This window comes from Opisthocomus hoazin, chromosome 4 (genome assembly GCF_030867145.1).
Source record: "Opisthocomus hoazin isolate bOpiHoa1 chromosome 4, bOpiHoa1.hap1, whole genome shotgun sequence".
Classification (NCBI taxonomy): Eukaryota; Metazoa; Chordata; class Aves; order Opisthocomiformes; family Opisthocomidae; genus Opisthocomus; species Opisthocomus hoazin.
The window spans coordinates 31,487,062-31,509,469 of NC_134417.1; the positions used below are offsets into that span (position 1 = coordinate 31,487,062).

Sequence of the window (22,408 nt, forward strand, 5' to 3'; positions counted from 1 at the left end):
ACTGGGAAAACTATAAAAGTCACTTCTCCAAAAAGAAGCAGACTCCACATAAATCTAAACATTAAAGGTTGACCTTTCGACGAATGCAGCAGAAAGTCTTGAACAGAAAGTGATAAATCCATACACTGGCTTCAAGTATTCTGTATTTCAGATAAGCACTTGTCCTCATTTTGGCTGAGATAGACTTATTTTTCTTCCCACTAGCTGCTGTGTTTTGAATTTAGTACGAGACGAATGTTGATAACCATGATTTTTTCAGTTGTTGCTGAGAAATCAAGGACTTTTTTCTGTTTCCCATATTCAGCCAATGAGCAGCTGTGCAGGAGCTGGGAGGGAGCAGAGCCAGACAGCTAATGCAAGCTGGCCAATGGAAATACTGCATAACCCAGATGTCATACTCAGTTTATAAATGGGGGCTGGTGAAGGGGCAGGAAATCTCTCTTTTCTGGGAGTTCAAACTTTCCGTGAGTTCATTCTTTTTCCACGAGTTTGGCGAATTCTGTGAAATTTGCACATTTGGCAAAATTCTTGAGTTCTGGGAAACTCACGGGTTCCACAATCACTGCTTGGGGACTGGCTATGCAACTGGTTGTTGGTGGTGAGAAAAACTGTATTGTGTATAGCATTGTTTTGCATATTGATTATCTTTATTATTGGTATTTCCTTTTGTCTTATTAAATTGTCTTTATCTTAATCCACAAGTTTTACGTTTGTCCATTCTCCTCCTCGCCTCACTGTGAGGGAAAAGGTGCAAGTTAGGGCAACAAGGATGGAGGGGACTGGAGCATCTCTCCTACAAGGAGAGGCTGAGGGAGCTGGGCTTGTTCAGCCTGAAGAAGAAAACGCTGAGAGGGGACCTTAGAAATGCTGATAAATATCTCCAGGGTGGGTGTCAAGAGGACAGGGCCAGGCTCTTTTCAGTGGTGCCCAGCGACAGGACAAGGGGCAACGGGCACAGACTGAAGCAGAGGAAGTTTCCAGCTGAACATGAGGAAGAACTTCTTCACTCTGAGGGTGACGGAGCCTTGGAGCAGGCTTCCCAGGGAGGCTGTGGAGTCTCCTTCTCTGGAGATATTCATCGCCTGGACAAGGTCCTGTGCAGCCTGCTCTGGGTGACCCTGCTTCAGCAGGGGGGTTGGACTAGATGACCCACAGAGGTCCCTTCCAACCCCGACCATTCTGTGATGTGAGTAGCTGCATGTAGTAGTTGCCAGCTGCCAGGTTAAACCATGACAGCATCGAAATCATGTTTTAATTAATCTGATATACTATTAGCAAATCTCATAGCTGTAAGTGCATGAGATAATCATCAAGGTTAAAGTTAACTGCCATAGTTAACACATGCAAACCTAATCTGGCTCTCTGTAAGAGTGGAATTGAATTAACACTGAAGCAGCTGAGCCAAAGTCACAAACTTGAGTTGCAACCATTAAAGACACCAAGAAAATGTATTTTTGGTGACATAGTTATACCATTTTAACTCTTTTAGTACACCTTCGTATATTCTACAAGTAGCAAATTAGGAAAAAATGAATAAACACCACAGACAGCGTTTATTCACCTGAGTTTCAATTAAACTAGTTGAATACCCAGGAAAATCTTTAAAATTAGAAGATTCAGAAGAAAAATGAACTAGGAATGTCCTCATGGAACGGTGGCAAAAAACACACTTAACCACACTCCACACGTAGTTAGCATTTTGCATAAAACAGAAGATAACTATGCATAAGGAACTGATGATGTCCAAATGCCGTATCATTAATGTAAAGTTATCTATAGAAGATTAAAGTCTTATGTTCCAACATGGCGCTCTGCTATTATTGACCCTGTGGACAACTTGAGGTTCCTACTGTAGATCTCCCAAAACTATGAAATGGTCTTTAAGCCTAGGCAGAATTTCTTTCCTATTTAACAGATGGACAACCTGTCTTAAACATGTAATTTTCATTTGGAATCAAAACATTTCTTCTAACTGAATTATTATCCCTACACTTCCAAGATTTCACACATCGTCCTGCAAAAACTCTGTCTTCCCTGCATTGCACTGTTCTTAACTGACTCACTGACACACTTAGATAAAGAGAACTTTGGATAAAATTGTTACCTATTACAGCATAAGTCTAGTTTCTTTACGGCAAGTTCACTGACTCCCAGATCCTGTCTCAATTCCAGAATATTCTGTTTTGTAGAAAGCAAGGTGAAACTTCCCAGTGATTCTGACTACAGGAAGGGGAAACTACATGAAATCAACACAAATTTCAGAAGTGTAAATCCGAAACAAAATTTATTTGCGTGTATGTAATTAAGTAACATAATTCATTTCTTCCTTTCTGTCATATACTTACAGCTCAGACAATGTTGTACTCACTTCATGTACCTCTTATTAAACACATTTCTATATAAAGATCTGAAAAGCCTGAATATTATTTAAGATTTAACCTGCATGTGTCCCCAATCAACATAAATGACAAAATTGCTAAATCAATTTAAAGGTTTAGATAATTGTATGCTTGACTTCTGTATTATTTTGATCTATCTTGCCACAAAGAAAGATGTAACACGTGCAGGTTATTTCAGTCCTCCTACAGAAAGAAAGCTTGTAGGATAGCAGATCAATACTATCATTACTCTAAAAAAATCATTATTTTTACATAGTGATATGAAAACATGTATCACTTATGATTTAATATTTCATTGTTTAAAGGTTTTAAGCAACGCATGTGTGAGTCTCTGCGCAATCACCTTCCAGTGTCAATTTAAGTTTTAAACAAGGTTAAATTACAGGGATGTTGGCAAACAAGCAGCAATACCGGAAATCAAATTTAAAAAAAGAATCGAAATCACAGAATTGTTTTCATTTGCATAAGCAAGCAAGAAACTCACCACAGAAACAAGTGTAAATTTTAGGAACTTGCGTAGAAGCATTCTGACAAGCTGGACATCTCCAACCACTATTACCATCTGCACATAAAAAAAAATTAAGATAAAAATTACGTGAAGTAAATAAAGGAGCTAATTTGCAAACCTAGAATAAGTGCTCTCTTCTTGTTTCTTACCACAGCTGCTAAGTTCTTCCATTTACTCAGAAGTGGTGATAAAGCAGGTTAATAAAAATGCATTTTATACAGTATCAAGACAAACACAGCAGTGGTACTTCATTTGACCAGACTCCAACTTTACAGAGAGACAAGAATAAATTTTAAATTTGCACCTTTTCTATTACCGTTTACCCTGTTATAAGACATTCTGCTAGAATACAGACAATCTTCACCATATCTAAAGATGTGAGGAAAAAAAGTGTTAGTGTGGGAAACTGGTGAGAAAAATATAACTACCTACAGCTTAAGTACCACCTGCGCTTTCCTTTTCATTATCCTCTCATGAGCTTACATGTCTTGTAGAAGACCGTTTTAGTATTGCTTCATGTCCAAAATAAATTAGTGATATATAAACCAGAATAATCTACTTTAATTAATTAAAAGGTGACAATACCTAGCTATTGACTAGGACACTATTCTTCAAGCTGGTATTTTATTAAACAGTAGTTTTGTTGCTTCTGTATTTCAGGAGGGCGTTGGTTAGCAGTAAAGGAAGAACTTTAGGTGCAAGGAAAGTGACATTCATGAAGATGAAGGTTGAGGTACTCAACCTTTTTTTTGCCTCTGTCTTCACTGGCAACCTCTCTTCCCGCACCTCTCAAGTGGATGGACTGCAAGGCAGGGACTGGGAGAGCAAAGTCACTCCCATTGTAAGAGAAGATCAGGTTTGCGGAGGAACCTGAACATAAGTAAGTCTGTGGGACCTGATGAGGTGCATCCCAGAATCCTGAGAGAATTGTCTAACGTAGTTGCCAAGCCACTATCCATGTTATTTGAAAAGTCATGGCAGTCAGGTCAAGTCCCTGGTGACTGGAAAAAGGAAAACATTGCATCCCATTTTTAAAAGAGTAGAAAGGAGGACCCCGGGAACTACTGACCTGTCAGCCTCACCTCTGTGCCTGGGAGGATCACGGAACAGATCCTCCTAGAAGCTCTGCTACGGCACATGGAGAACAGGGAGGTGACACAAGACAGCCAGCACGGCTTCACTGAGGGTAAGTGCTGCCTGACCCAGAGGCCTTTCTATGATGGAGTGACTACCTCAGTGGACAAGGGAAGAGCTATGGATGTTGTTTATCTGGACTTCTGTAAGGCCTTTGACATGGTCCCACACAACATCCTTCTCTCTAAACTAGAGAGACATGGATATGATGGGTAGATTCTTCAGTGGACGAGAAATTCATTGGAAGGTCGCAGCCAGAGGGTAGTGGTCAACAGCTCAATGTCCAAACAGACACCAGTGACAAGTGGTGTCCCTCAGGGGTCTGTAATGGGAGCAGTACTGTTTACTATCTTCATCAATGACATACACATTGAGATCGAGTGCACCCTCAGCAAGTCTGCAGACGACAGCAAGCTGAGTGGTGCAGTTGACACACCAGAAGGACAGGATGGCATCCAGAGGGACCTGGACAAGCTCGAGAAGTGGGCCTGTGTGACCCTCATGAGGCTCAACAAGGCAAAGTGCAAGGTCCTGCACCTGGGTCGGGGCAACCCTCAATATCAATACAGGCTGGGAGATGAAGGGATTGAGGGCAGCCCGGCCAAGCAGAACCTAGGGTACTGGTGGATGAAAAGTTGGTCATGAGACAACAATGTACACTCGTAGCCCAGAAAGCCAACTGTATCCTGGGCTGCATCAAGAGAAGTGTGGCCAGCACGTTGATGGAGGCGATTCTGCCCCTGTACTCCGCTCTGGTGAGACCAAACCTGGAGTACTGCATCCAGGTCTGGACTCCTCAGCATAGGAAAGACGTGGACCTTTGGAGAAGGTCCAGAGGAGGGTCACAAAAACAATCCGAGGGCTGGAACACCTCTCCTATGAGGAAAGGCTGAGAGGGTTGCGGCTGTTCAGCCTGCAGAAGAGAAGGCTCCATGGAGACCTTATTACAGCCTTTCAATACTTAAAGAGAGCTTATCAGAAAGGACAAACTTTCTAGCAGGGCCTGTTGCAATAGGACAAGGGGTAATGGTCTTCAACTAAAAGAAAGCAGATTCAGACTAGATATAAGGAAGAAATTTTTTACAGTGAGGGTGGTGAAACACTGGAATGGGTTGTCCAGAGAGGTAGTGGAGGCCCCATCCCTGGAAACATTCAAGGCCAGGTTGGATGGGGCTCTGAGCAACCTGGTCCAGTTGAACATGTCCCTGCTCACTGCAGGGGGGTGGACCAGATGACCTCTAAAGGTCTCTTCCAAACCAAAGCATTCTGTGATTCTGTGATACTACTGAACAGAAAAGGCAGCAGGGAGCAGAGAGACATTTTTTTGTATCTATATATAGAGATACGAAGACACATAAACTCTTACTTAAAAATATAAGCTGTTACTGTCTCTCAACCAATCAATTCAGTGCTAGTAAATTAATAAAGCTGTGATTTTAGAACTGTTCTTTACAATGAAGAAATATGACCAAGATTTACGATATTTTCCCCTTATGAATGCAGAGGGGATTGCAAACAGGAAACCCTTTGTGTGACAAGATAACTGCACTGCAATGGCAGGCACACCTAGGTTTGCGATCAGTTGGATTGGAGACTTCTTATATTAACCACCATAATGCACAATGGTAATGATTTTCACAAACTGCAATTGATCCAGATTACAGACTGCCTTGACACTCTTGAAATGCATATCTAAAGCATGTCTTTTCTTTTCAATACTTTGTGCCTTTCATACCCCTCATTGTCGTGGCTCTTCTCACTGTGCCACCAAGACTGCTGCAGAGAGCTGTAGAATTATGGGCTGAGCAGCTGTAGGACAGTGGCACAAGAAGCATACTCTCAGATTCATGCTCAAGACCAATCTCCACTTAGTGGCCAAGATTTTTTTTTTTTTTTGACTGCTACAAACTGAAGCATCTCAGAAAGAAGCATCTCAGAGTGAAGTGTTAAAAGCTACAGGTAAAAACTGGCAGCAGGGCACTGGAAGGGGTATCTGTCAATGAAGCTGTCAGCAGCTTACCTGGCTCCTCCCAAACCTAGCATACTAAACCCTAAGGGATTCTGTACTATTACATAAACAACATAATTTCTGTCACTGTTATTCCATGTTAGGTTTTTCAATAGCTATTAAGGTAAGCCTATCATCAAAGCTTCAGGAGGTCAGCAGGCAGCCTTTCCTATCAACATCTCCCCCGGAGCAGGATGCCCAGTCCTCTACAAGCAACAATTTCTCTAGAGTATAGTGAAGGTCCTTGTAAAGCAGGAACCTTTCACTGAGCAAAACAGCCTTTCAAGATCTATTTTGTTCCTTCTAATAATTGATTTTCCTTTGCTCCTCTAAGACATAACTACTTGCATGTCGGTCCACCCACAGGGAACAGGCACAGCTGCTTTCCTCCAAAAACACAAGAAAGATCGGGTTTTTCCCTGGATTCATATGCAATTAAAGCAGGATAGAATGACGGTAAGGTGACTCCTGACATACACATTTGTAAGGAGTGGTCCTGTAACCACTCCTTACAAACCCTGATTACTGAAGAAAGTGAGAATGAGGATGACCCTACAGAATGAACATTCCACTCATGAATCTTCTCATGAACAAGAGTAATTCCAACCAAAGATACCTAAAGCACAGTTGTCTAAGCAAAATCAACACACCCCATTTCCGTTTACTAGATTGTTTTAGTATTTGCTATCCTCTCCCTCCTTCTGGGATAAAAAGATTCCTTACTCGTAATTATTTACCAAATTTTTTTCTATACACTTTCATATTGCAAGCTGTCCTATTTGTAGCACTTTCCACCACAAAAATCTTTATCTGTGGTGGCATGCCCAGAAACCTGACCATTCTTATTGCATACCTGCTCTCATGAAGGCACAGTGAACGATCTCATCAGTTCCCGGAGTCCTAAAGGATTAAGGCGCTCAAAAGAACCTTGAGTAAGAAGAGCTAGGAATTATATACACCGACTAGGGATCTTTACATGCAATTCCAAACAGGCAACTTTCTTCTTTATGTGGTTGCCTAGATGAGTCATGGGTCATTACACAAGAAAGGATCCAAACACATCTGCTGGAATAGAGTGAATGTTAAAAGGCTACATTTTCAAAGACAGCAGTACAGCAGGAATTTTCAACTTATACACAATGCTAGGTACATGAAAACAACTCTAAACAGAAGATTTCAGTCATTTTAACTGTAGTAGAACATACTAGAATCCATACTGGCAGTTTCATATTACCATTTCAAAAAGATCTTATGCAGTTCTCCAATGAGATAATCTGTATCAGAATAAATTATTGCTTTGACTTCTCAGCTAGACACAGTCAAAAGCTTTTGTCTCAGTGACAAAAAAGTCGCATTTATTTAATATTCAAAGCACACAGAATGGCTTTAGCCCTTGAACAGGATGGCTTAAGAAAAAAAAAAGAAAAAAAGAAAAAAAGGCAAGCAGATTCCTATTCTGACCACTGAAAATCAAAAGTCATCTTAGAGGCCAATATTGGATTGGTACAGACCACTAGCTCATCTGGAAGTGGAGGTCAGTGACAGCAGAGTAAGCAGAATAGAAAGAGACAGTTGTAATAACTCAAATATCTCCAATCCTTCCAGCCAAAATGAAAGTAGCAGTAAAACTACCTTCCCTGCAAAGAAGGGAGCAAATGGCTTAAACTTTTGCTCCGCCAGTGTGAGGGCACAAGTCAAACACCATTGAAGTACCAGTTTTTAAAAGAAGTAGAAGAAGGAAGGGGACAAGAGACAACCATTTCCCCTTTATAAACATAACAAAGTAAAAGATCTTGTGTGCAATGTAGGTATTTTTGTCAGATTCACCTTAGCTGTACAGTATCTAAAGGTTATATTCCTCCAAGAAATAATTTAAAATGTTAGTAAAAATGCTTGCTAAGGAGAAAGTTATGTTTTTCCTTACAGGAAAGAATCTTCCCACATGATGGCAGTGATGTCTAGCAGAGCTCCTCCTCCTGACCAGGACATATCTAATACACAATGAAAATCCATTCTCTAGCTCCGAGTGCTACTGACAGTCTACATTGTAGAAATACCGAAAGGTGGATGTCAACCACAAGTCTAATGTAAGCAGACCAAGCATAGAGCAATGCCCTATGACTCCCCACAGATAATCAGGGGATGGTTTCACCTGACTTGGCCAAACTAAATGTTGTTTTTCAGATGACAATCAATACAATAGAAGGCGAATAAGTCTCTGAGGGAAAACACCTTCAGTAAAACACATCAGAGAGTCTCTGAGAAAAGAGACACTGCAGGGTGCCAGCAGACTGTGTTACAGTAACCTAGGATAAGTCTTTGCGTCTTCCCATCTGAGTATGTAGTCCCAAACACATATTAACCCATTTACATGGTAACCCAGGATAGTTCACTTCCCCCGATTCATCTGCAACCACCTTCGCATGGGTGCCAACCTGACAGCTGGCTGTGGATCTCAGAATTCCAACAGCACCTGCATTACATCAGCAAGTTCACTAATGAGCAGAACAGGATATTGCATATGTACTATCTGTTAATCAGCACAAGTGTTATTATCCGTCCCTGCAGTGCATTCTCTTCAGCTTCACTCCTGAGCAGTGTTCCATTGCGTTGGGTCCCCATTTGATTAGCGCTGGCGTCCTTGGGCTCCCACTGTGGTAATACTACAGATTCATTCAAGCCAAAGCTTTCACTTGCTGAGTGTTGTGGCTTGTCTCTGAGGGATTGGCACCTGCTTTTCCCTCATAACAGATACCCATTACTATTGATCTGGAAGATGGAACTATATGAGAAGATACCCCACCAAGGATGTTTTCTACCTCATCCACGTATTCAGGATTTCTCTGATACAATGCTGTATTCACAAAAATTTGTGAGACTTTCAGCCTCCTACCATGTGTCATAGAAATAAGAGCTGCTGTAAGACCCCAAATGGAGGGACATTCTCACTGAAACATTCAGTTGCCTCAACAACATAAAAGAATGAACATTCAAAACAGACCTTCTGAACAAAATATTCTCACTAGGCTGGAAGTGAAATGTAGCAGTGAAAAGTTTGGGTGCTGAGATTAGAGAAGATTTCCTGGAATTCCTTATAACATTTGCAGAGTCAAGTAGATGTAAAGTAAATTGTGTCCGGAAAAACAACCAGGATTTTCTTCCTCTTCCAGAAGAAACAGCAAATTATTGAGTTAGGTAGATTTCATGTCCTATTTCTCTTCTGGCAGACAATAATTACTGCCAGAATCCTAGTGAATTCCTCAACATTATACAAAGCCTGAAAAGTAGAATCTACACCGAAACAACCTACCATAAAAGACATACACCCTGAAGTAGAAGTTCTATTCAAGATAGAGCAGCAGGGCCTTGCAGGTCAAGAAATATGCATCAGTATCCTTATTGGAGCTATTGAATCAGTTGCAGTGAGGCCACCACTTTAATTTAATGATTAGCTCAAGTTCTCTCACACACAGGATACGGTAACTTATTTAGTCCACACATTCTTAGAAGAAAAGCAAATGGCCAAAAGACATGGTTATTGGAATGGCTGTCAGGATTCAAGCATCTAAGGTCACTGTCTTGACAGATAAGCAACACCTCCCTTACACAAGCAGATACTCTGATCAAGCAATAAGCTGTTTCAGGGAGATAAATCAGCGCCAAAGAAGGTGACAGAAAAACAGCTAGGAGATAGAGGTTCTCAGCAGTCACTCTCTCGTCTGGCTTAATATCTCTTACCCAACAATCTGTTCCCTTCTCAAGCATTCCAATGCCTTTATGTTTCAAATTTTGTTGCTGATATTTGCAACTTCCTTTCTACTGTCAGTACGACCCTACCCAGCAATCTATCTATGCATCTTGAGAAATCCAAGAACTTTACAACCAATCCTATCTACAAGAGATTTAGAGTCTGTAAAAATTTCTCTGAAATATCTGGAAGTAGCTCACAGACTGTATTTCCTCCGTCTGCCCAGAGAGAGACAGGAAGACGTGCAGAATGACAAGTGCTAAAAAAGCAGAGTACAGAAAAAATTAACTCTACTTCAAAATTAACATTACAGTCTTCAGAGCATGTCTACATCACACAACTGAACACAGCAGAGAGGCTGCAATTCAGCCTTAACTTACACCACAGCATTCAAAAGGCAGAATGTGGTGATAGAGTTTCAAAAAGTAGTATAATACAAAGAATTTTAAACAGTTTAAGCTAATGACAAAGGCAGAAGCTTTCTGTCTTCTCTGAATTTCACTTCAGTGTATGGTTACGGTGACGGATTTCAGGAGTGCTTTATCTGAAAACAGAACTAAGAAGTAGTTGAGTAAAAGCAGACAACTAATGCTTAGAGTGTTTCTTCTGTTTGACTGCTCAGCCAAGTGCAAACAAGAGAAGATGAGACATTTCTTGGTGTGTAAAAACACAGCCACAGAGCTTTGCATCTTCATGCACTGATTTCATTGAGTGATCTTATACTTAAGGTATCCAAACCTGGTAACTAGTTTTAGCTAGAACACCAGAAAGAATCAAAACTGTTAGGAGGATTACACAAAGCATCCACAGAACCCAGAAAACAAAACAAAACAAAACATTTCTTATTTAAAACTTGCTTTGTGTACAGCTTATTAGTTACCTTAGACAATATTTATAAGTAGTTTTCCAACAGAAGAAACACATGAACTTTGCTATTGTATATATTTGAGAGAGACAGTGTGTGCAAGAGAGAATACCAACCTTCGGCTTGTGAAGCTGGTGATCGTGCCCACTTCTTAATACAATTCAGGTGGAATACATGGTAACAATTCTGACAGCTCCACACTGGGGCGACTATTCGGATCACCTCACAGCATACCATGCACTCGTACTTCTCTGTGGTCAGCTGTTCAATCAACGACCCTGCAAATAAAATATTACTTGTGCATGAAACATCAGCTACCTGAGAAACAAAATTCAAAAGAAATTCCCAGATTTCATTTAAATCCTAACAGAATTTATTCTTCCTGTGTGGCTATAAACTGTTAGTTTACTCCTGGAAGATTCCAGTTTGATACTTGGTATGCATTTCTCTAGTTTCAGAGCAGGAAGAGGGAGTATGAGGTTCCCATAAAAGTGGCAACAACAATTCCTGTTGATGAATAGCAACCATTCTGACCTTACAAATTAGTTAATAGTGTTAAGCCTGGCAGAAGTTTGAGATTTTACTCATCACTTAATATGGAAAATTTATCTTCACATAAAGTTTAAACCAAAAGTCTTACAGCTCTTAACTACACAAGTTTCAGCCAAAATTAAATTTAATTCCCATCTTCAAGTATTCCTGGAAGACCACACAACAACTGCTAACAGTGAAGTACCTGGATTACAGAAACAGGCCTCATAAAAATGACTGCTTTAGGAGTGGAATTACTGGGAAACAACGGTCAAAGCACAAAGCCTTTTGAGCCATATTAAAGAACACGAAGAAGTACTCGGAAAATAAAGGAAGAACTCCACACGGAAGACAAAACAGCCTAAAAACAGTTAGATGTGTAACTATAACAAAGGCACCACAAAACTTCAGTTCTGCCAGATTAACTCCCCCATCAAGGTAAGGCTACCAAATACACCTTAGAAATGCTATTTGATCTATGACCACAGAATTTTAAAATATCCTAATTATGAGTTAAAAGCTTAAAAACATACCATTTTTAGATGGTGCCAATACAAGGGAAGTTAGAACTCATAACGAAGCACAAAAGTGACAGTAACAAAAGAAAAATTACTATCAATTCAAAATGTGCTTGTGCCACACATGACTGAAAAGCAAGGCCATGGATGCCTGAAGACTTGAAAGTGTTAACACTGTTCGCGCTCCTTAATTGGATATAAGCACTTTCAAGCTTCTTCTCCAGTCCTCCTCCATCAAGCACCACAAGATTTAAAATTAACAGTCATTTCTGCTTTCAGTACCACATGAATATTACCTGCTGCAAAGAAAATATCCCCATCTAAAACATACTTCTCTTCTCCAGAAGACTAAAGCTATACCTCACTCAGAAAGTATAGTTGTCCCATAAATAGCTAAAAAGCACAGACTCAGTGCCCTAAAAATAGTGGCAGACACTGTTTCCAAAATGGCTCCCAACTGAAGCGTGCAAAGAAAGACTGCCATCTTGAAGGGGTAAGTTCCTTAAGTTCCCTGTAAAAGTTTACTGCTTCTTCTTCCTGCTTATTGCACATGATGTTTTTTACTTAATCATACTGCTGGGAGAAAGACTGAGGTATCTTTAATTTTATGATTCTAGTAGAACCCAGGAGCATGAAAGTTAATGTATTTAAGTTAGAAAGGCTCAAGTAGGATCTTGATCCCTGAGCTTCTCCTAAGGAAACAAAGTTTCTGACTGGAGCTATCTTCTGCTTCCCTATTTTACTACTAATTTCTCAGCTCTGCAAGAGAAGAGACACTGACATACAAAATCTTCAAAAGATTCAGTACCACAGTTAACAGGAACTAGTCTACCCATCTCTATCATTCTGGGCAGCAGGAGATCAGGTGGAGATGCTTTGTAAAAACCAACTAAATATAATTCTTCGTGTTTGTTCAACTGGAAAGGGACCTCCTCCCCAAAAAAAGGAAAATCTCCTTATTGCCTTTGAAGGAAAATAAATAATAGGACTTCTTGTGCTGAGTGCTATGAGTAACATGAGACTATTTTCTCAGTGCACATTTAAGCTTATCTAAAACAGTAAAAAAAAAGCTACCTAGGTTGTCTAGAAATAGAAACCAGTACTGTGGCACTGAAGACATTCAGCCAACTTCCTTTTAATGTTTTCAGTCCCTAACGGTATGACTTGGCACAAAATTCAGTCAGTCAGTCAAAACCTATGGGTCTGCTTTACACTGTCAACGGCACATATTCTATTCTCAACTTCCAAAAATAGTATCAAGAGACTTTCTCTACTTCTAATTACTTTTTGATACTACCATTGCCAAAAAAGAGCAAGAAAATCCAGTTAGAAGCAGAACACAGTTCCTCTATCTGGCATTTTCCTACTTCTACATAAAACATGAGAAAACTTATTATGCAAAAATCAGTTTCAGGATTATCCCTCTCAAGTCCTACTGTTCAGAATACTCAAAATTTTACTGCCCACTCCTGCAACATACATGTTTTAACACAGTGCCTTACCAAACCATCAATTGCAGTTTGGTAGTAAAACAAAAAAAAACTTTAAACAAAATCTGTTCCCTAGTAAACTTTCAGAACATCTCCCCACTCAGAAACCGCACATTTACATTTAATTCTACCTTCTGAAACTGACACTGATCTCATGTGAAACAATAAGCCTTGTCAGCTGGTGAAATGTGAAAGCAGTTTAAATTCTTCCAGGTTGTCTCTTTAATCCAGGAGTACAGGACAGTCTAGAAAGCTTACCTGTATGAGTTTCTTTGTTTTTTGGTACATCACTTTGCTTTTTCCAGTACTGGGTCCAGCTGAAATGCAGCGCAGGTGCCTGGTCCCCTTTTAGCAGGAACTTTCTTCCATTACATCTAACAGAATCGGACAACTGATGCCTGATCTCACTGGTCAAGCTTTCATCGTTTTTGTGAACAGAAAGTTCTTTCTTCCTCTCATTTTTATCTTTTGGAGTATATGCAAGAGAAGACTTCTTACCTACTTTTGTATTTTTATTACGGTGAGAATCATGCCTTTTCTGACACTCCTTTTCCGCCGGGGGTTTATTCCATACAGGCTTTCGGGCATATCTTTTGTTTAAGTAATTGTAGCCTTTCTGCTCATCCCCACCTCCAACAGATGCATCACAGACTGCCTTTCCAACAGATGATTCTGAAGAGTCAGACTGAGTCAAATCCAATGGCGGAACATTTTCAAACAGCTCCACTTTCTGTTTAGAGCTCACTCTCTTTTCCCGGTCACGTACTTGCTTTCCCTTCTCCCTGAAACCTCTTCCAGATACATGCATCAGATGTGTTTTCTTTGGCTTTGCTCCTCTGCTATCTGCATTAGGTACCTCCCTGTCACTCTCTGAGGAGAGAAACTCATTGTATCCTCTTGGAGGTGCTCTTCTCCCAGGTACCACTGCAGCATCTGAGATTCCTGGACCTGAAGCAGCATCAGCAGTACTTTGCCTTATCTTACTCCTAGCACATGTGCTCTCGTTTCTTGATCTGTGCCATCTCTGGCTTTGCAAGTGGCGATTCTTCAAACTTTTACTGGTACCAAAATATTGGTGGAAGTCTTCAGAATTCCCATACTGACTTTCTGCATTACAAAAGCTGTGATGCTTTGTGGAAGAGCTTTCATAATCTCTACTTCTTTCAGAAGACGGACTAGGAAATGGTAAATTACTTCTATTCTGATTACTGCTTGAGTCCTTCCTATCTTTATTTACCCAGTTTATATCTGTAGGTTGTCTTTCTCCTGGAATGGAATCAGGAGCATCAGGACTGAAATTCAATGCACCTAAAAAGTGAAAAAATAAAACCACACATATAAGACTATTAAATACTAAACATTTCAACAAAATTACCACACATGCAAAGTCCCAGAAGTTCAATAAATTCCACACTTGTCAGAACAACTGCAAACAAGCTTCCAGAAACTAGGGTTGAATCATACAGTGCTTTGTGGATGTTATCTTCTCTTGTCATCTTTAGAGAAAGACTGTGATAATCCAGAGTTAAGATAAGAATACAAAAATGTAAGGTGAAGAAAAACATTTGAAGCAGCACTGTCCATACACAAGACATGGAAGTGTGATAATCAGTATTTAACACGCGCTGAAGTTTTTCCTAGCATGTTTACATACACACACAAGCCTGAAGAAATAGGGGTCCTTTAAATATGTCTACATCTGAGATTTTAATATTGCAGAGAACTTGTAATATAAATTAAAACCCATTAGCCAAAGAGTAGCAATAGTAAATGCTTGCATCAATTCTGATTACACTGTTCTACACACAGACATATCAAATGGTAGAGGGACTACCCAGCGCAGCTTTGCAAAACTATTTTTCTGTTATGAGGCCATCAACATGAACCATGCTTCCACTTGAGAGGTCTTCTGCCATTTCTGTGTCTCTAGACAAAAGAAAGAGGTGAACGTTAGAAATCCTATGTTGCTCAAGTTCGTATCACATTGTGCCAGAGGGGCCTACCTACAACAGGAATTATCAGGTGAATATCAGGGAGAGTTTATTGGGCTGTGGCAGGTTGGTTAAGTCTTATACAGTAGTGTAAAAAAAGAGAAGATGTTCTAAAATGGAAGTAGTGCCCATTTTACAGGTTAGGTCGGTTACCTCTGATGGCAGGGTAAGTGCACTTTATTCCTGGTTCACAATTCAAAGAAAGACTCAGGCACTAGGGCTATGAACATAAAAGACTCTCACAAAATGCTAATGCTACCTGGGTCTCTCAACTATCTATTATTTTAATTTTTCAGTAAAGACTGTGGAAATAAACATCATGCAGGGGAAAAGAAACCAGAACACTTCAAAGTATTAACATAATTTTTCAGTGAATTTCATTTACTTTCAAATCAAAGAGGTTTTTTTTAAACATGTAGAAATGGCATAACTGCAATGAGCGATTTGGCGGCCAAAGAAAAAACATAACATACAAGTTTGTGGAAGTGAAGCTTTAAGCTTACTAAAAACTATGAATTTAAAATTAGGTTTAAGGATATGCTTAACCACATAACCTAATTCAGACTTGTTTTTAAAGAGAGACTCAGCTGAAATCACTTAGGTTTTTTGTCTTTGTGTCCTGGTTTTGGTGAAAGCAGAACCAATTCTCTTTTAGTGAATTTTCCTTACAGCTAAGTTCTAAGTAACTGCATTTTTCTGAAGTTGGCGGCATATTCTACAGACAGTGTTTGCTCCAAAGCTCATATCACCTGATGTTTATAGTTATACCGAGCTAATGGTAAAAACGGGATGCAGAAAAGGCCCATGCTTATAATTTTTACTCTAGCAGCCAAGGTCACTGATAGACTTCTTTGGTCCCACAAGTGAGGAGTTGGAGAGGGTCGGCCAGGACAGGTGACCCGACAATGACCAACAAGGTATTCCACGCCATGCATGTCATACTCAGGTTAAAGCTTGGGGATCATGAGGGTCTCGCTCTCTTCGTCCATAGCCGGCTTCTGAAGAGGACCCTGCTCGTTGTCCTGCCTGCGATCCTGATCCAGATTCCGATCCGTGCATTCCTGAGTCCAGTTCCCATCCACTGCTGAGGCCAGTCTGAGACTTCTTGGTGTCTGCCTTGCAGCAGCTGGCCCCAGCACACAACTCTGTGAAACTCAGTATTGTTTTTTTATATTTTGCATTGTTATCTCTTAGTAGCATTATTAGTAAAGCTGTTTTAATATCCATTTTGTGACTGTCTCTCCCTTTTCCCTTCCTCTGGTGGGAGGGCATGGGTTAATAGAGAGCATCTGCCGCTCTGTTTATTGCCACCCAGCTCTAAATGAGGACACTTTGCAAAAATATTATATAGGTAAGTATATATTACCATACATTATATTATTTAGATTTATTACTATAAATGAATATTATAGAATGTTATTAATATAACATGTTATATTAATAACATATTATATTATATAGCACATAGTATCATACTAGATACAAATGCAAATACAAAGTGTTTAGTGGGGGTTTTTTAAGCTGTAATACTAACCTAATTTTGAGACAACAGAATCAGAACACCAGACAGAGGTCTTTCAAAACAGCTGGGGATTGGATTAAGAATTACTATGAGGGTGGTGGGGCACTGGAACAGGTGAAGAGAGTTGCCCAGAGAAGTTATGGATGCAGGTAATTCTGCCCCTTTACTCCACTCTTCTGAGACCCCACCTGGAGTACTGTGTCCAGCTCTAAAGCCCCCAACATAAGAAGGACATGGATGTGTTGGAGCAGGTCCAGAGGAGGGCCACAAACAAGATCAGAGGGATGGAGTACCTCTCCTCCGAGGACAGGCTAAAAGAGTTGGGGCTGTTCAGCCTGCAGAAGAGAAGGCTGCGGGCAGACCTTATAGCAGCCTTCCAGTACCTGAAGGGGCCTACAGGAAGGATGGAGAGGGGCTTTCCACAAGGGTGTGTAGTGATAGGACAAGGGTGAACGGCTCTAAACTAAAGAGGGCAGATTTCGATGAGATATTAGGAAGAAATTCTTCACCATGAGGGTGGTGAAACACTGGAACAGGATGCCCAGGGAAGCTGTGGCTGCCCCCTCCCTGGCAGTGTTCAAGGCCAGGTTGGGTGGAGCTCTGAGGAACCTGGTCTGGTGGAAGATGTCCCTGCTCATGGCAGGGGGGGTGGAACCAGATGATCTTGAAGGTCCCTTCCAACCCTTACCATTCTATGATTCTGTGATTACTTTCAGTTTTTGCAATGTTTCTTTTCTATCGCTAATAGACTACAAACATAAATTGTAGTCCTTTATAATGTAAACAACAGTCATTCAGTATAGATTACTTCAAAATATGTGAAATTCTATTTTAAGACAGGATGCAATCCTATAATTACACACAAACCTTCTTTGAAACAATCCATTGTATTAGTTGGATTAAGATTTCTTTTGTACACCCTAAAATTTGAAGTCTGATGGATAGATATAACAAGGTAAAACAAATGGCTTCTTCATGTTTAATAAAAACATGTTTTCCAAAAATCACACAGCTTGCCTCTAAAAAGTATATTTTAGTGTTCAAGACCATTGTTTCTTTGGTTATGAGATGTGGTATGTAAAATGTATGCATGAATTATAAACAAATTGCTGCAGAGGGCTTTCAAATGCATGCAGCTAATAAGCTTGAGTAAGTATGTTTTGTAGATCAGTAAAACATACTATTTTACACTGACATAAAAAAACATGCTGGACATGTCTTTAAAATGCTGGTTTTCTAAAATACAGCCAGATTTACTTTTGAGCATGGCCTCCAAGAAGCATAACCAGGACTTGATATGTAGCTGTGGACGTGATATTTTTGACAGCACTTTCCAAAGAATTTATTAAGTTTGAAGAAACAGATGGGAAATCAGGATTCAGATATTTTAAAGCACCTCCCAGATTTGAATAATTCATTAGGACTTTTTATATCACCCATGAATAGGATTCCTATTCTTACTGTCATTATAAAAAAATTTTACATTCTCATAAAATTCCAAAGAAGTGGTAAATTCTACTAAAACTAATTTCTGTCTGCCAAGACAAGAAACTGCAAAATATATATAGAAGTGTAATAATCAGTAGCTAACACTGGCTCAAATTTCCTCTGACATGTTTACATGTACATACACAAAAATACCTTCAGAAATGACCTCTATATCGCAGATTTTAATATCTCTATAAGCTTGACTGTGAATTAAAGCCAAGCATACGAAACTCATACAGTTACCTGCCTGCTCTGCAATTAACATTACACCACTTCAGCATTAACCATGGACAGAGCCAGAATGCCCTGGCAAATTTAGGTAGTCCATGTGAACTATCCTTCAGAAAAATAATTTGATAAGGACACTTCTAAAACTATGAAATGAATTAGCAAGTATATGGCTCATTTTAACCAGTACAAGCTCTGCTTCAAAAACAGAGCTTATTTTGTGGACCAGTACAGTCATCAAACTTAAGAACTTAGGTACTTTTTTTTACATAACATCAATAATGACACCAGAAGGTGCCACTTACAGAGATCATGCCTAAGTGACATTTCTTAGCAGAGTTTCAGCAAGCTAAATTTAATTAGATTTTGAAGAGCCATTAAACAATGTACTTTAATTAGACACAGGCTGTATGAAGTTGATAATTAACAATAAATAAGAAAGAAAAAAAAATTATATTGAAGTCCAGCTAGAAAAAAATATAACGGGTACAAGAATCCAGAGGGTAGCCCCTTAGGTGTCAGAGGTAGTACTGCTTTATTCTTGGACAAATTCAGCTCTGTCTCCTAGATAGGAAGAACTCTGATTTCCCTCCTGAAGCTTCAGATCAATACAAAACTGGAACTAAATAAACAACACTGATTAGTATCAGTCTTTCTGACTGGACAAGTGCTTATTTTTTTAATTCACTCCTTCTTATTGAGATACCTATAAATTCAATCAAAAATAGTGTCACCTTGAGTCCTGTGTGTAGTTTTGGGCTCCACAATACAAGAAGGATATAAAAATATTAGAATGTGTCCAAAGGAGGCCAACAAAGATGGTGAAAAGACTAGAGGGCATGACTTACAAAGAGCAGCTGGGGATTCGAGCTTTGTTCAGCTCAGAAGAGGAGGCTGAGGGGTGACCTCACAGCTGTTTACAGCTTCCTCATGAGAGGGAGTGGAGAGGGAGGTGTTGATCTCTTCTCCCTGGTGGCCAGTGATAGGATGTGAGGGAATGGCTTAAAGCTGCATCAAGGAAAATTCAGACTGGGTAATATTAGGAAAAAGTTCTTCAATGAGAGGGTGGTCAAGCACTGCAAAACGCTTCTCAGGGAAGTGGTCGTCACCCCAAGCCTTTCAGTGTTCAAGAAGTGTTTGGATAATGCTCTCAGGTATCTGGTTTAACTTTTAGGTTGCCCTGTGTGGAATCAGGAGTTGGACTCAATGACCCTTGTGAGTCTCTTCCAACTCAGGACATTCTACAATTATATGTTCTATTTATATACTGGTTCCCAGTAGAAGACAATGGTAATTTCAGGACAGATGTCTTCTGTTTTAAAGCAATTCAAATAATCCATTTTTTCACCTAAAGACAGATGCAAGTACAGAGTGTGTAGGCAACAATCTATTTGTGCCAGCACTGCATATATCCAGACATGAAATGGTCCAGTTGGCTGAACACAAAGCACAAGTTACAGGGAAGACAATCCCTGCAGATCTTACGGTACCTATACTACACCGTATCACAAAAAAAACCCAACCACAGGAATGGTACAATACAGAAATTTGAGGCTTTCCCCATAGCATTGCAAGCTTTAAACCTCTTCTTCACAGAACACCAAGCTTGACCTTTTCTGTCTTCTCTGATCGTATTATATATTCATTTACAGCATCTTATCATTTCCAGAGATAACACAGATTTACAAAGGTTGGATTTCCTCCTAAGCAGGAGTTACACTGTTTCAACCTTAAAGACTCAAGTAGTACAACCATTTTCCTGCAAAACAATCTGCCTGACCAAAACTTGCTGTTTATTGCAACTGTAATAACTCATCTAATAAAAGATATGCTCCCTTCTTGCAACTCTTGCCAGAAATTAATAGGGAAGGATTAACACGCCGAATCATCGTTACCACAGAATCACAGAATGGCTGAGGTTGGAAGGGACCTCTTGAGATCATCTAGTCCAAACACCCTGCTCAAACAAAGGTCAGCTAGAGCAAGTTGCCCACAAATGTGTCCAGCTGGGTTCTGAGTATCTCCAAGGATGGAAAGGTCTAGTGGTTCAGCCCCAGCCAGCAACTAAGTAACTAAGCCACTAGCTCACTCCTCCACCCTGCCCCCAGTGGGATGGAGAGGAGAATCGGAAGAAAAAGGTAAAACTCATGGGTTGGGAAAAAGAGTTTAACAGGACAGCAAAGGAAGAGAAAAAACAGTAACAGTAATATTAATAAAAGAATACACAAAGTACGTGATGCACAATACAGTCACTCACCACCCATAACCCAATGCTCAGCTCGTCCCCAAGCAGCGATCCCTGCCCCCCCAGCCAACTCTCTCCAGTTCATGCTCATACTGAGCATGATGTCATATGGTATCGAACATCCCCTTTGGCTCCTTTGGGTCAGCTGTCCTAGCTGTGTGTGTCCACCCCCCCCGCCCCCCCCCGGCCTCTTGCGAAAAATAACTCTATCCCAGTCGAAACAAGGACAAGAGGCCATGACCTCTCTCAGCAACCTGTATGACCACCCACACAGTAAAAATGCCTTTTCTTGTGTTCAGAGGGAACTTCATGTTTTAATTTGTACCTGTTGCCTCTTGTCTTTTCCCTTAATAACACTGAGAAGAATCTGGCTCCATACTCTTTACTCTCTCCCATCAGGTATTTGTACACAGCACTAAGATCACTCTGAGACTTCTCCAGACAACAGTTTCATCTCTCTCAGCCCCTCCTTTTATCAGGGATGCTCCAATCCCTTAATCATGTATGTTCATGGCCCTTTGCTGGACTTGCTACAGTATATCCACGTCTTCCTTGCACAGAGGAGCCCAGAACTGGACACACTGCTCCAGGGGTGGCCTCTTCAGTGCTGAGCAGAGGGGAAGGCACACCTCCCTTGACAAACTGGCAACACTCTTCCTAATGTAGTCTAGAATACTGCTGCCCTTCCTCGCAGTATGCACTGCTGACTCATGGTCTGCTTACAGTCCACCAAGGACCTTAAGGTCCTGTCTACAGAGCTGCTTTCCAGCTAGTTAGCCCCCTGTGTATACTGGTGCACGGTGCTATGTTTTTTGTCTTGTTATGCTATTGTCCAAATTCATCGCATCCACATTTTGAACAGAACATGAAGTTTAGCTAGCCCATTTCAAGATGACATAGGAGAAATAAAAGTAGAGAAGGCAATACATCTTTGCCATAAGCAGCTTCATCATCATAAGAGAAGTATCTACTACAGAATGGATTTTGTATCAGGAGAATAAATGTATGTTTTCACATTCCTGTTTACCCTTACAGTGGGCTACTCAATGCTTTATAGCAGCTCCCTGATACCTTCAGTTTAATGACACATTGTACCATGTATAATGACCCAGCTGTCATTGCGAAGGCAAAAAAACCAAAACTACATTCAACAGCAATTATGGCAACTGATGGGGAAAAAAACCCCACAACATTAATGGCTATTAAATACCAGTAGCCCTTGTCTCTTCTAGGTGTACAGGGATGGAGACTAGAAAGGTATATCAACATAAACAACCCTTCTACAATTGCCTTGTTTCTTATATTCTTCCCCTCTGTCTCTTATACTCCTTTCCTGGGTCTCAATAATCCTTCACTACTGGCAAAAAATCCTGGATGGGCTGCACATCTGCCATGACTCAAAACTGTCATTCTTTGATCTCAACTGCTTCCCCTGATCTGCACTTACAGCAGAAATATATTTCATATTTAAGCTCCCAAAATCATACACTCATTCTGTCCATGAAGTTGCAAGGCAAAAGCCAGTTCCCATCCTAACACTGCAGATGCACAATTAAAAACTTACCTATGAGATGGTTCTCGATAATATACTACGTATTACAATAACAAGGAACGAACTCCAGAACTTCATGCCATGTGACTATATCTGTGTTAGCTTAAGTATTACAAAGCAAATGTAGAAATCGTGTACCATCTAGACTAATCTACTGCTTTTCAGTAAAGCTATTTTCAGC

The 22,408-nt window shown here is 40.2% G+C and overlaps 1 protein-coding gene across 2 annotated transcripts in view; it reads right to left on the reverse strand.

Annotated features, from left to right (window-relative positions):
- Positions 1–22,408, reverse strand: part of NFX1 (nuclear transcription factor, X-box binding 1) — a 74,343-nt gene that overhangs the window by 50,495 nt on the left and 1,440 nt on the right. For both annotated transcript variants that reach the window (XM_075418520.1, XM_075418519.1), the window contains exons 2-4: positions 13,460–14,509; positions 10,779–10,940; positions 2,884–2,961 (exon numbers count right to left, since the gene is read on the reverse strand). In XM_075418520.1, coding sequence (XP_075274635.1) covers positions 2,884–2,961; positions 10,779–10,940; positions 13,460–14,509 — 1,290 coding nt within the window. The remainder of the gene's footprint in view (positions 1–2,883; positions 2,962–10,778; positions 10,941–13,459; positions 14,510–22,408) is intronic.